Source organism: Grammomys surdaster, unplaced genomic scaffold (genome assembly GCF_004785775.1).
Source record: "Grammomys surdaster isolate TR1022 unplaced genomic scaffold, NIH_TR_1.0 126313, whole genome shotgun sequence".
Lineage (NCBI taxonomy): Eukaryota > Metazoa > Chordata > Mammalia > Rodentia > Muridae > Grammomys > Grammomys surdaster.
In genome coordinates, this window is record NW_021621113.1 from 2,102,007 (window position 1) to 2,114,512 (window position 12,506).

A 12,506-nucleotide genomic window follows, 5' to 3' on the forward strand; every position below is an offset into this window, starting at 1 on the left:
CTCTCTCTCTCTCTCTCTCTCTCTCTCTCTCTCTCTCTCTCTCTCTCAACTACTGGGAACTTATATTATTGATGGATCTTATTTAAGTGAATATTTGCTGGGTTGAAAACTGTTAAAAGATGATAAAGAAGCTCCCCTGACTAGATCCAAACACATCCACACGGAAAGCTTCCCTAGTTTCTTTACCCTCCGTGCTAAAGTCACTGGGAATGTCTACACCATGGGCAATCTCCATGTCACAAGATGCTTAACTGTGTTTCCAGTCAACCGCTTGTGTGTTCCTAAACCCTACCAAACCCAGAACACAGATCCTCTACCAAGGCATATAACCAGCATCCCCATGTTCTCTTTGAGTGGATAAATCAATATGCTACTTGGTTATTCACAAGGACCAGGTTGTGGGGTTGTTCTTATTTGCTAATTTTTGTTGTTGTGTTGAGGTAGGTTCTTGTTATATAACTCAGACCAGTCTCATAGTCACAGCAATCCTCCTGCTGTCAGCCTTCTGAGTGCTGGAATTACAAGCATGTGCCACCATGCTGGGCTTATGTGATCATGTTTAAAATAAGGTGTTCACCAGAATCTAGGAACAGTGTTCATGCCTACAATATCAGCACTGCTACAGGTTTGAGGCTAGCCTGGGCTACATAGTTAGACTCTATCTAAAATTTAAAACAAAAAATGAAGCAAATCAATTAAGTAGGGTGTGGTGGTGTATTTATGACTGTAATCCCAGCACTCAAAGTGAATTAAGAGAATAAAGAGTTCCAGGCCAGCCTCAGTTGCATAAGATCCTATCCAAATAAAAAGTTATAACAGTTATAACACTGAGTCCTCTCTGATCCCTGGGTACCATGTTAGAAGAAACTCTTAGGCACACCCAAACCAGACAGCTCTGCTGTGTTCAGCCACAGGGGGGAGCAAGAGAGTAAGCTGGGAGAAGTACATGAATCCAGAAAGAGGCTAGGAGACAAGAGTCCCTTGGGAAGTAGGAGGAGGCGCAGAGCACCGAGGGAGTTGCAGCCTGTGCCTCTGGCCTGATTGTCTGTCTGTACTTCCGGCCATTGCTCATGCTCGGCCTTTGCTCTAAGTCCGGAGAGGTATGATACCATCAAGCATGGTCACCTACTGTGACCCACCAGAAGAGGGCAGCCTCCACCCTTAAAACACCTATAAGAGTGGCTAGTGATGTGGAACAGAGGTACTGTGCTTGCCTAGCATACTGGGTTATAAGTGCCAGAGGCCACCACTCAAGTAAAACGCACCAAGCAATCTATGTGACCCACCACTGCGGGAGAGAACACCTCACCAGCCACACTGCCCAGCCATCCCTCTCCAAGAATCTTGGTAAAGGGGAGGCCAATAGAGGCTGAGATCACAGTGCCAGACCCAAGCTGGCATCTTCCACGGCACGACCTGGGGCAGGTGGCCGAGCCTCTGTGACTCATCGCCTTATATATCAAATATGCGTTCCGGGGACTGTTGTCAGAATCCGGGTAAAAGAATGACCTCACAGTAAAGGAAAAACTTCACAAAGCTGTTTCGAGAATGAGATCATTTGCAGAAAACTCCCGGCAAAGAGCCTGACTCGACAGCAGCACTCAGTCAACGGCAGATACATTCAGCATACCCCTTTCTCCTGTCTTTGAAGCTTTTCTAGACTCTATACCACACAACTCTGTCCTTTGGCAGCCACCCCCTGAAATTAGAGGACCTGACACCTCACTCCTGAGTTTCCTGAAGCTGAGGGATCTAGTCAGTGGGCTTTTGCTTTATTTTTCAACCCTAGTTCAGAGGAACCAAAGGATCCTGTCTCTCCCTGCCTCTGTAAGGAACTTGCCGTGTTATGGAAGGCCACAGGGGGAGCAAAGCCTTCTGCCTCACTGGGCTTCATGGCAGACACACACAGAACAAGGCCTGCAAAGAAGACCAAGAGGAGACTCCGGAAACACAAGAGAACAACAGTTAACCTTCAAGTAAAGGTTAGCCTGCATGCTCCTCTCCCACCAGCGTATGCGTTTCCTTACTTGGAACCACTCTAGCCCCATGAGCTTGCCCAGGCTAGCTGCCCCTTCTCCTCCGAGAAGTCTTTCAAGGACTCCGCTCACATCACACAGTCACGATGCTGATCTCAGAAAAGTCATTACCAGTCATCAGGAAAACGATGGTGCTGACATCACAAGACAGACACAGCAGGCTTACTTCCTCCTCAGGGTTGGCACTGGCCCTGACCTCTGCCTAGAAAGTTCTTCCTCTCGTTCTCCACCTGGCTGAGTCTTCTGCCTCCTCATTCAAGTGTGAATTCAAAATCTCAGAGACGCCTACCTTGGACGGCTATCTAAAAATGCAATCCAACCAGGTGTGGCGATGTGAATCCTCCTGGAATCCCAGCACTTAGAGAGGTGAGACAGGAGGACTGAGTGCTCCGAGCCAGATTGTGGTAAACAGTGAGTTCTAGACTAGCCTAGGGTCCACAGGGACTGACGCTGCTTCAAACAAACCAAGTACAACCCCCTTGTCCGGCTTCACTACTTCCCACCTACAATAGCACACATGTTCGTTGTTTAATTTTCTAGAAAGCAACATGAAAGGGAGCCTTTCTATTGTTTACTCATAGTTAAACTCCCAGCTGGGATAGCATTTTGCTGAGTGAATGAATGAGACAGACTTAAGGGAGAAGGCTCTAAATCCAGAAAAAACAGGATGGATGAAACTCAATGAATGAGCAGACTCTGTCTTGCTCTGTGCCAGACTTTGTGAGCCCCACCCAGAGAGCCACCACTCCACTGTAGCTCAGGACTACAGACTGCACATAAACAGAGCCAATCGAAAGCCACCAGGAGGGAATTAAAAGACAAAATCAAATTAGGAAGACGGCCTTCGGCAGCACCAACAAAACTCTGAGCGGATTAGTCTGAAAAACACAGTCACACGTTAAGCTTATAAAGGGGGAAGAAAATCCAGCCACATAGGAGTGGTTTTGTTTTGTTTTGTAATTATAAGATTAGTACCTACTGCTCTAAGCCAAGGCATTTTTAAAACTGCTAGTAACATTAATTTTTTTCTAAGTAGAAAAATTAAAATATGGGTATTTCTTTAAAAAGAAGAAAAATAGCCTGGTATGATGATACAACTCAGCACTTGGGAGGATGGAAGTTAGAAGAATCAGGAGTTCAAGGCCAGCATCAGCTACATAGTGAGTTTAAGGTCAGCCTGGACCACATGAATCCCTATCTTAAAAAAAAAAAGTTATAATAATAAAACAGAAATGTAAGTCCAAGCCCATGTAAAAGGTGACCTGTATGCCCAGAGACACCTCAGGATCCTATTTGGAACTTCAGAGCTGACAAGTTCCACCCATTTCTTCCTCCCTCCTCCCAGGAGCCTTCTCTTCTCTTGAGTAGGTGTCCTTCCCAGAAGGTCATGGTCAAGTACAGGTCCCCAACACCAGGAGGGCCACATTTGGTGAGCATCGAGGCTACACGTGCGGGAAGGACAGAGGCTCACCTTGTTGGCACAGCTGAAGCCCAGCCCCAGCTCAGCTAGGACCTTCAGCACGCCCAGACTGCTGTTGCACCTGACAGCATAGAAAGGCCGGACTCGAGGCAGGTACTTCAGAAAGCAGAAGTGCTTCCTCACTACAGCACCCAGGTCGGCCACGAAGAAGGCAGCCACCTGGCCCTGCACAGCAAGAGGCGAACGGAAGTGAGGCCCAGCTCCCTCCCTGTGCATCCTTCCACACACAGTCCTTCCAGAGATTGGACACCGGTACCCTGCTGTAGCTTTCTGAGGCTCCATGTCCTCTGGAAGGCAATCTCAGGCTGACATTTAAGGCTGTGTGACCGGCCCCCATCCCTCCTCTCAGTCCAGCTAAAGCCAACTGTATACATTGTCAGTCTTTCCCATCTCCAAGCCTGTTTTCCCACCATGCCCTCTGTCAGGTCAGGCAAGTTCTCAATCTCCTGTCATTCACCCTAAATGTTACCCCCACACTATATATACATATAAATATACACTATATATACATATAAATATATATGTATATAAATATGTATATATAGTTATATATAACATATGTGTTATGCATAATAAATTTTAATTCATAACATTTAATTCTCTGCCTACATTCTGCATGTCCTTTTAAAGTAGCAGAAATAAATAAATATATATATATATATTCCACAAAAGGCAGACACTGTGGCTTACAGCCCACTGCCACTGTCACATAGATGTCCATTCCGCTTGCAAGCCATGCCTGGTCCTCACAGACATGGATGGGGCTGTGGTAAACTCTCCCTGGGATTCCTTTTCCCTTTCATGCAACTTCTTTTTTTAAAATAGATACCCAGTCAGTGTCCAACATAATAATTGAGGCAGAGAAGGCCAAAGACCTTGAAAGGGCTTGGGTCTGGAAAGAAACAGCCCTTAAGTAATTACAAGTCCCTTTAATAAATGCTAACTGGGACTCTCTACAAAATAGGTTAGTGGCTATGGAGGCAGAGAACACAGAGCCAGCCAGAAGCAAATCAGGAAAAAGACAACCGTGGAGGGAGGGAACACTGAAGACAGGTAAAGGGGAGAGAATGCCCCTTGAGGGCACAGCCCAGCAAAGGCACAGTGAAACAGCACCTCACATACACAGTGACTGCTCTAAGCATGGGAGAGCAAAGTGCGGCTGTGGGTCCCACGGCAATGGGGAGCTGCTGTGGGATTCTGTTCTAGAGGAGAATTGTGAGAGGTGAGAGGAACAGGAGAAGGTCCTGGGGGCTTCGGAGAGAAGAGGATCAGCTACAAACGGAGAACCTCCCGTGAAGTTTCTAGAGCCTTAAAAGTGAGCTTCACAGAGCTGGGTATGCCTGCGTGTAGGAGGGGAGGGAGGGAGCAGAAGGCAGGAATTCCGAGGTTCCCACCTGGAGTGCTGGGGAGACCGTGAACATGGTGACGTTGTTCTTTTCTCAAGTCAGGAAACACAGGGAAGGCAGATGTGGGGGGCAAGGACCAAGAATTGGGAATAAAGGGGACAGTCTAGTAATTATCAAGTAAATACCAATACCAAATGAGAGAATGAGGGTCTCCTACAGGCACCCAACCCACACCCATTTCCATCCCCTCACCGTGGTGGCCTGGGAGGCCCCCAGAGTGAGTTCCTCCAGCAGATCCCGGGTGCTGAAGCCCTCCTCCACCATCACAAAGTCCGATTCACTCAGGTAGCCAGCCATGCTGAGCAGGAGGAGCCCAGGAGCTGGATGGAACCGCTGCCTTGGAGCGCCGCTGGCTGCCTTGGCCACCGCCTTAGAAAGTATGCAACACACTGTGGGGAGAGGGAGACGGAGGAGACCGCTGGGGAACAGGCTGCATCCCTCACCTCCCCAGGCCTAGGTTTCCAGCCCAGACATGCTCTGACCCCCAGCACAAGTCTGAGAAGCCGAGATTCACTGGGAAAGGTGATGTTGTGTCTGCTAGAGCCTCAATTAAAAGAGATTGCTTTGGAGTTCTTTTCCAGTTCTGAAATTTGGGGTTAGAAGGAAAAGAAAGTGTGGGGACAGATGTGAGAAACCTAGGTGGGGAAGTCTCCTTCCAACTGAAGGATTCCTCCAATCCGGACCACAACTACCTAAAGGGCCAAAAAAAAAAAAAAAAAAAAAAACAAAACCAACGTGAGCTTGAGTTCGAGTCTGCTCTCTGCTTCATGACCTTGGGTCAGTTTCCCCATTTATAAAAGGTTGGTTCTGACACGCTAAGAATGCTCTAAGAGCCACCGGTGGGTTCTGTCCGCGGGACCGCTCTCTAGTGCAGAGCGGGGGTCCCGCACCCCAGCCCCAGGCCTCCTTACCAAGCCCCGTCCTCCTTCGCGGGGGCCAGAGCCAGGCGCGCTGCTAGGGGGGGTCGCCGGTGACCTCGAAACTTGTGCAACACCCCGAGGAGGAGTGGCAGTTGCGGAGCCGAGGCCCCTGCTGAGAGGAGGCAAGAGGGGTCGGGGGGACGGGTCAGCGCCCCAAGCCGAGGGCGCCCGCTCCCCGAGGCTCCCCCCAGCCATCTCCTGCACTCGCCTTAAAACGCATTTACACGGCTTCGGCCCATAGGTCTCCCCAGCGAGTGAATCGGATCCTCGGCGCCTCCGCTCGCTCGCTCCCCCCGGCTCCGGCCCCGCGGCCTGCGCCCCGCGCGCCCAGCAGCCACCGACCCCACGCCCCGCCTTGCGCCCGCCGCTCGCTTATATAAGCCCCGCCCTAGCCCCGCCCCGGTGCCCCGGCCCCGCCCCTGCCCGCTCCGTAGCCAGGGCAACCGGGTGCCGCCAGCCCATTGGTCGATTCGGACATAAAGCATTCCGCCCTGCTCCGCAAAGCTGCGCGGCTAGGCAAGCTGCCTGAGTCGTGTCCGCAGAGGTCCACTCGGGGAAATCCTTCGAATCCTAGACGTCTACGTGGTCCGAGCCGCAGATCCTGCGTCCTGAGTCTCAAAAAATGACTCCGGAAAACTTTTCGGTCCCTGGCTGAAGTCGATGGCTCCCCGCTCCTCCCCTGGTGAAGTTCTGGCTCCTCCCTCGGAGCCCAAGCCTCTCCCTGTCTTATGTTGTAATAAGACCTTTTACTTAATCGCCTCTTCTAGGCATCTTAAACTCCCAACTCAAATGCCAGCTCAAACGTGTACAGAGAGGGTTTTTGTGGCTTCAGGAGCTCGGGACGATGCCTCCCTTCTTCATTCTCAGAATCCACCAGACTCAGGTGAAAAGTGGCTTCGACTCAAAGCACGTCTTCTCTTCTATACACAAATTCCTGCTCGTCCATCAGAGTCCAGTGTAATGGACTTTTTGCTGTTGTGACTCTATGGAGCCTTCCCCAGGCCCCGAAACGCAATGGTACTCACAGTCCTTATCTCTGTCTGACCCCTCCCTCCTCCCTTTGAGCCTTAATACTGGATTAAGGCTCAAATACTTAATACCGAGATTTCTGCCTCTACTTTCCACTTTTTTTTGCCTGATAAAATATCTCAGATTTGTGCTCCCCGAGGACAGAGACTGAGAGCCGAGATCCTTGGAGCGTTTAGCGTGCACACGGTGCTGCTTTGAAGCTAATTCAAGAGTTCTCACGGTAGAAGTCGGAATGCTGCTTGTCTCTGACCATGTGGCTATTGATTAGGAAGGGACATAATGGAACCTTTTGGGGTGCTTGGTAATCATTACAGAAGTGCGTGTGTGTGTATGCGTGTGTGTGTATGTGTGTGTATGTGTGTGTTCCTCGAATTATACACATGATTAATGTCCTGCTATATGTGTTATGTACACTACATTAAGAATTTACAAGTTAAAGCCGGGTGGTGGTGGCTCACGCCTTTAATCCCAGCACTTGGGAGGCAGAGGCAGGCGGATTTCTGAGTTCAAGGCCAGCCTGGTCTACAGAGTGAGTTCCAGCACAGCCAGGGCTACACAGAGAAACCCTGTCTCGAAAAACCAAAAAATAAATAAATAAATAAATAAATAAAACAAAGAAAAAATTTACAAGTTTTAAGCCAGGCATGGTGGTACATGCCTTTAATCCCGCAAATATCTTAGTTCGAAGCCAGCCTGTTCTACAGAGAGATCTACTGACAGGGCTACACAAAGAAATCTTGTCACACACACACAAAAATTACAAATTTTAAGAAAACCCTTGGTAGGGTTGGAGAAATGGCTCAGAGGTTAAGAGCACTTGTTGGTCTTACAGAGGACCAGGTTCAATTCCTACTACCCACATGGGACTCCACCTAATTCCAATTCTAGGGTATCTAACACCCTCTTCTGAGTTCCCTGGTCACCAGGCACAAACGTGGTGCGCATATGCATGGAAGTGAAACATTCATACTCATAAGTCATTTTTTAAAAATATAAAGAAGGAAGGAAAGGTCTTAGCATGTAATAAGTACCTCATAAATGCTACTGACTTGCCAAGAATACCCCAAGTTTTATTTGGTAGAGATCTATAGATAGTCCAAATTAAACTGTCTTTTAACTACTGTTTGAAGCGTGGGGCTGAGGCTGTAGCTAAGTTAACAAAGTGCATTCTCATATGCACCAAATAAACAGGATCTGTCGAGACTTGCCTGTAATCGCAGCATTCAGGGGTAGGAGTGGAGACAGAAGGAGCAGAAGTGTGAGGTGATCCTTGTCTACAAGGGGGCTTCAGAGCCCAGTCTAGACTACAGGAGACCTTGCCTTAAGAAAGAAACAAAACAAAGCCATCTGTAACACCTCCTAAAGAAGAGCCAAGATGTTCTTAGAGAAAAGCAAGTAGCTTGTGTGAAGCTTGTGGTAAAGCCCCGTGCTTAACATGTACAGGGCCTCATGTACACCCCCATCACCAAAAAGGGAGAGAAAAGGACTTCCTCCCCCAGATATCGCAAAACATTTTATTAGGTTGTAGTCTTGATGGTTTTTGTTTGTTTGTTTGTTTTTGTTTTTTGGGTTGGTTTTGGTTTTTGTTTGTTTGTTTGTTTGTTTTGGTTTTTTGAGACAGGGTTTCTCTGTTTAGCCCTGGCTGTCCTGGAACTCACTCTGTAGACCAGGCTGGCCTCGAACTCAGAAATCCACCTGCCTCTGCCTCCCAAGTGCTGGGATTAAAGGTGTGCGCCAACACCGCCCGGCTGGTTGTAGTCTTGAAGACAGTGTGATTCTGGGGCAGGAAATGGCAATTGAAAGTCATCCAGATGGGAGAGCTTGCTTCACAGTGAAAGCAGAGTCTCAAACTAGCGGAGCTAAGAGCTTGATTGGCCGTGACCATCCATGCACCTGCTAGGCTGTAGGCTTTCTGAAGCCAGAGGTACTTCCTGTCCAACCTTAATATCTCCCCAAGACATATTTTACAACCTAATCAAAATATAGCCCACAACTGAGGCAGTGTGGGACCATGGAGTCGGAGAAAGCCATTTTCTGATTCCCACCTTATTGGAGCCACACGTGACAACTGAGCAGCCTGCCTGGTCTCCTTTATCCCTGTGAGCCAACCAGGTTCAAACTGCTTCCTCTACGTCCTTCTGCTTGTAAACTTTGTGCTTTCTGTGCACAGGGGTATCCCCGTATGGGAGTCACTCACGGGTCCCTGCTTTGAGAGCTAGCAGTCATTTACAGCATGAGACTTAAGTTCTTGTCCATGAATCCTCTTCCTCTCTCTCAAGGAGCAAGGTTCTCCTGAGATCAAGCATCTGAAAGCGGTGGACCTTGAAAGCCATAGAGAATCCTCGAAAGATGAGGCTCAGAGGAGGGGATACACACCCAAACATTGCTGGCTCTATGCTTTGTTTCTGAAAAGGGATCTCACTAGTAGCTCAGGCTAGTCTAGAACTCATATATTTGAGGCTGGCCCTAAACCCATAGCAATCCTCCAGCTTTTACGCTTCCTGTTACAGACTTCCTATACCTGGCTTCTACTGCCTTTTGCTGTTGTGGCTTTGGCTAAATTGGTTTGGCTTTTTGGTTTTGGGAGTATCTTGAGGGTTTTGTTGTTTTTGTTGTTGTTGTCTTCGTCTTTTTTTGTTTGTTCACAACAGAGTCTCAAGTGGCTCAGACTAACCTCAAGCTAGACATGTAGCCAAGGATGTCTTTGAACTCCTGGCAAAACAGGCATGCCCAGCTTTAAAATTAATTTGTTATTTGGCAATTTCATATGCTGGTTCTATATTTTAAGTATTTATTGAATAGTCTGCATTTTGAGTACCATGGTCTAAGTCTGCCTGGGATTAATAGACACATAGTAGATACAATTAGCATCTCTATGAATGAACAAATGAAAATCTAGTCTATCCATCTATATGCTGTAAAGGATTAGAAATGAGAAGGAAATATCTACACCCTAGACTAGGTACAGATAGTCTGCCTTTCTCTTTTTCTCTATTAAGTAAATATACATCATTGAATCAATATGACAGTCTTATGTCCCGAGGGCTGTAGTTGTTCCCACTTTGTAGATGAGGTATCTGAAGCTCAGAGAAGTTCAGTAACTTGCCTAGAATAACACAGCAAGTAAGGATGGCGCCTAGTGACTAAGTGGGGAGGTATGGCTCTGGCAAATAGGAGAGGCCCTGGATTCACTCCCCAGCATCATTCAAAAAGAAATATTTTGCCAGATGGTGGTGGTACAGGCCTTTATTTCCAGCACTCAAGAGCAAGTTCCAGGATGGCCAGGGCTACACAAAGAAAGCCTGTCTCAAAAAAGAAAAAAACAAAAACAAAAAACAAAAAAAAGAGAAAGAAAAAAAGAAAGGAAAAGAAAGAAAAGGAAAAGAGAAAAAGAAAAGAAAGGAAAGCCAGGCAGCGTTGGTGCACACCCTTATTCCCAGCACTTGGGAGGCAGAGGTAGGCAGCTCTGAGTTCTAGGCCAGCCTGGTCTACAGAGGGAGTTCCAAGGTAGCCAGGGCTACACAGAGAAACCCTGTCTCAAAACAAAACGAGAAAAAAAAATGTGGTGACTCTTAATCTCTTAATTTTGTGTGTATGTGTGTACGTGTGTGTGTGTGTGTGCGCGCACGCGCGTGTGTGTGTGTATGTGTTGGTATGTATACTATGTGTAGGTACACAAGCACATGGATACATGTACTTGTGAAGGTCAGAAGAGTGTCTCAAGTGTCAGTTTTCATCAGGCTCCATCCATTGCATCTTTTTGAGACAGTCTTTCTCTAGCCTGTAACCCACCAAGTTAACGAGTTTGGCCAGCTGGCCAACACCAGGGATCTACCTGTCTCCTCTCTCCTAGTGCTGGGATTAGAAGCACATGTTATGCCTGGCTCTGTACATGGGTTCTGGGGTTCTGATTTGAGTCCCCATGCTTGCCTTACTGACTGAGACTTCTCCACAACCCCTCACCCTTAATTTTAAGCTTTTCCATTTGAATGCCAAGCATTGACTGGGAATTCATCCTGCTGGCATCCAGCCCAAGCTCCTCTCTGCCTGTCTCTCCTTTCCATATCATCAAACCTTCCTGATTGCTGCACAGAGAGCCCTTGGGAGCTAAAGAGTTGGCAAAATGTTTATTTATTCAGGCTTCTCAAAATTGTGCCTGAATTGATTTCCTAGGGCTGTCAGAACAAAGCAGCGGCAGCTGGTGCTGTAAACAACAGAAATGTGTCAGCCCTTGTTTCTGGAGGCTGGAAATCGCAATAAGGTGTAGACAGGCTGGTTCTCTCCCCCCAACCCCTCCACTCCCTCAGCTCTAGAAGAAAATCCAGCCTTGCTTCTCTGCCTCTGGTGTTTGTAGCCGTCCTTGGCATTCCTTAGCTTGTGGGTGCATCTTTCTGGCACAGTGATTCTCAACCTGTGGGTCACGGCCCCTTTGGAGAGGGGAGTCAGATGACCTTCCACAGGGGTCACCTAAGACCACCGGAAATATTTACATTACTATCCATAACCGCAAAGTTACAGCTATGAAGTAGCAATGGAAATGATTTTGTAGCTGGGGGTCAGCACTGCATAAGGACCTGTGTTAAAGGGTCACAGGCTTAGGTTGAGAATTGCTGCTCCAGCATTCTGATGTCTTCTCCCTGAGGGTGTTCACGTCACTCTCTGGATGAGTCTGGCTCGAAGTCTCAAAATCTCCTTCCGTCAAGGACATGCCTTACGCTGGATCAGGACTTACCACAATGAGTTCCACTTAACTTGCTGAGAGCGCTGTCAAGTGCCAATCAAGGGCGCAGTACTGAAAGTTAGAACTTCAAAATACTTTTATGTGTGAGAACATAATGGGGGGGGAGTGCTCGTGGATGACAGAGGTCAAGGCCTGGTGTCTTCCTCAATCGTTTTCCATGTTATTATTTTAGATAGGGACTCTCATTAAATCTAATGTTAACCAACAAGACTAGGCTGGCTAGCCAGAAAGCCCCAGGGATCCTCCTATCTCTGCTTTGCCAGCATTTGGGATTATAGATACACACACACACACACACACACACACACACACACACACTGCTTTTATGTCAGAGTGCTAGGGATCAAACTTGTACAGCAAATACTTTACAAACTGAGCCACCACCACCCCAGCTTAAGACATTAACATACTTTGGGGTTGGAGACAACAGTTCAATCCTTCCTGGTCTTCAATACTCTATGCTATCTAGGAAGCACAGGTACATGATGGGCCCTTGAGAGACATTGAGGTTGTCTAATGCTTGGTTCCTGGCAAGGCAGATTTTTGTATTTATTATTTATTTGTATACTTATGTGTGTGTGCATTGCCCCAGCACGTATGGAGGTCAGAGGACAATCTGCAGAAGTCGATTCTCTGCTTCCACCACATCAATCCCAGGGATCAAACTCAGGTCATAAAGCTTGACAGAAAGTACCTTTTACTGAACCATCTTGCCAGCTCTGTCCCCCCCCCATTCAAATACCAGTGTGTTCTGTTCACCAGTGTGTGATTCACTCCTCGGGAAGAGGTAATCAGAGAAACAGAGAAACATGTCTGAGCACCCCAGAGAATGCTCACAAGCCCTTCGTCTTTAGATGGCCCTGCAAGAAAAGCATTTTACCAGGTCCATTTTAC

At 47.7% G+C, this 12,506-nt stretch overlaps 1 protein-coding gene across 1 annotated transcript in view; it reads right to left on the reverse strand.

The window, feature by feature from the left end:
- Azin2 (antizyme inhibitor 2) overlaps nucleotides 1-5,436 on the reverse strand; it is a 29,395-nt gene extending 23,959 nt beyond the window's left edge. Inside the window, exons 1-2 of the mRNA XM_028759793.1 lie at nucleotides 5,115-5,436; nucleotides 3,508-3,681 (exon numbers count right to left, since the gene is read on the reverse strand). Coding sequence (XP_028615626.1) covers nucleotides 3,508-3,681; nucleotides 5,115-5,219 — 279 coding nt within the window. The 5' untranslated portion in view covers nucleotides 5,220-5,436. The remainder of the gene's footprint in view (nucleotides 1-3,507; nucleotides 3,682-5,114) is intronic.
- Between the last annotated feature and the right edge of the window lie 7,070 nt (nucleotides 5,437-12,506).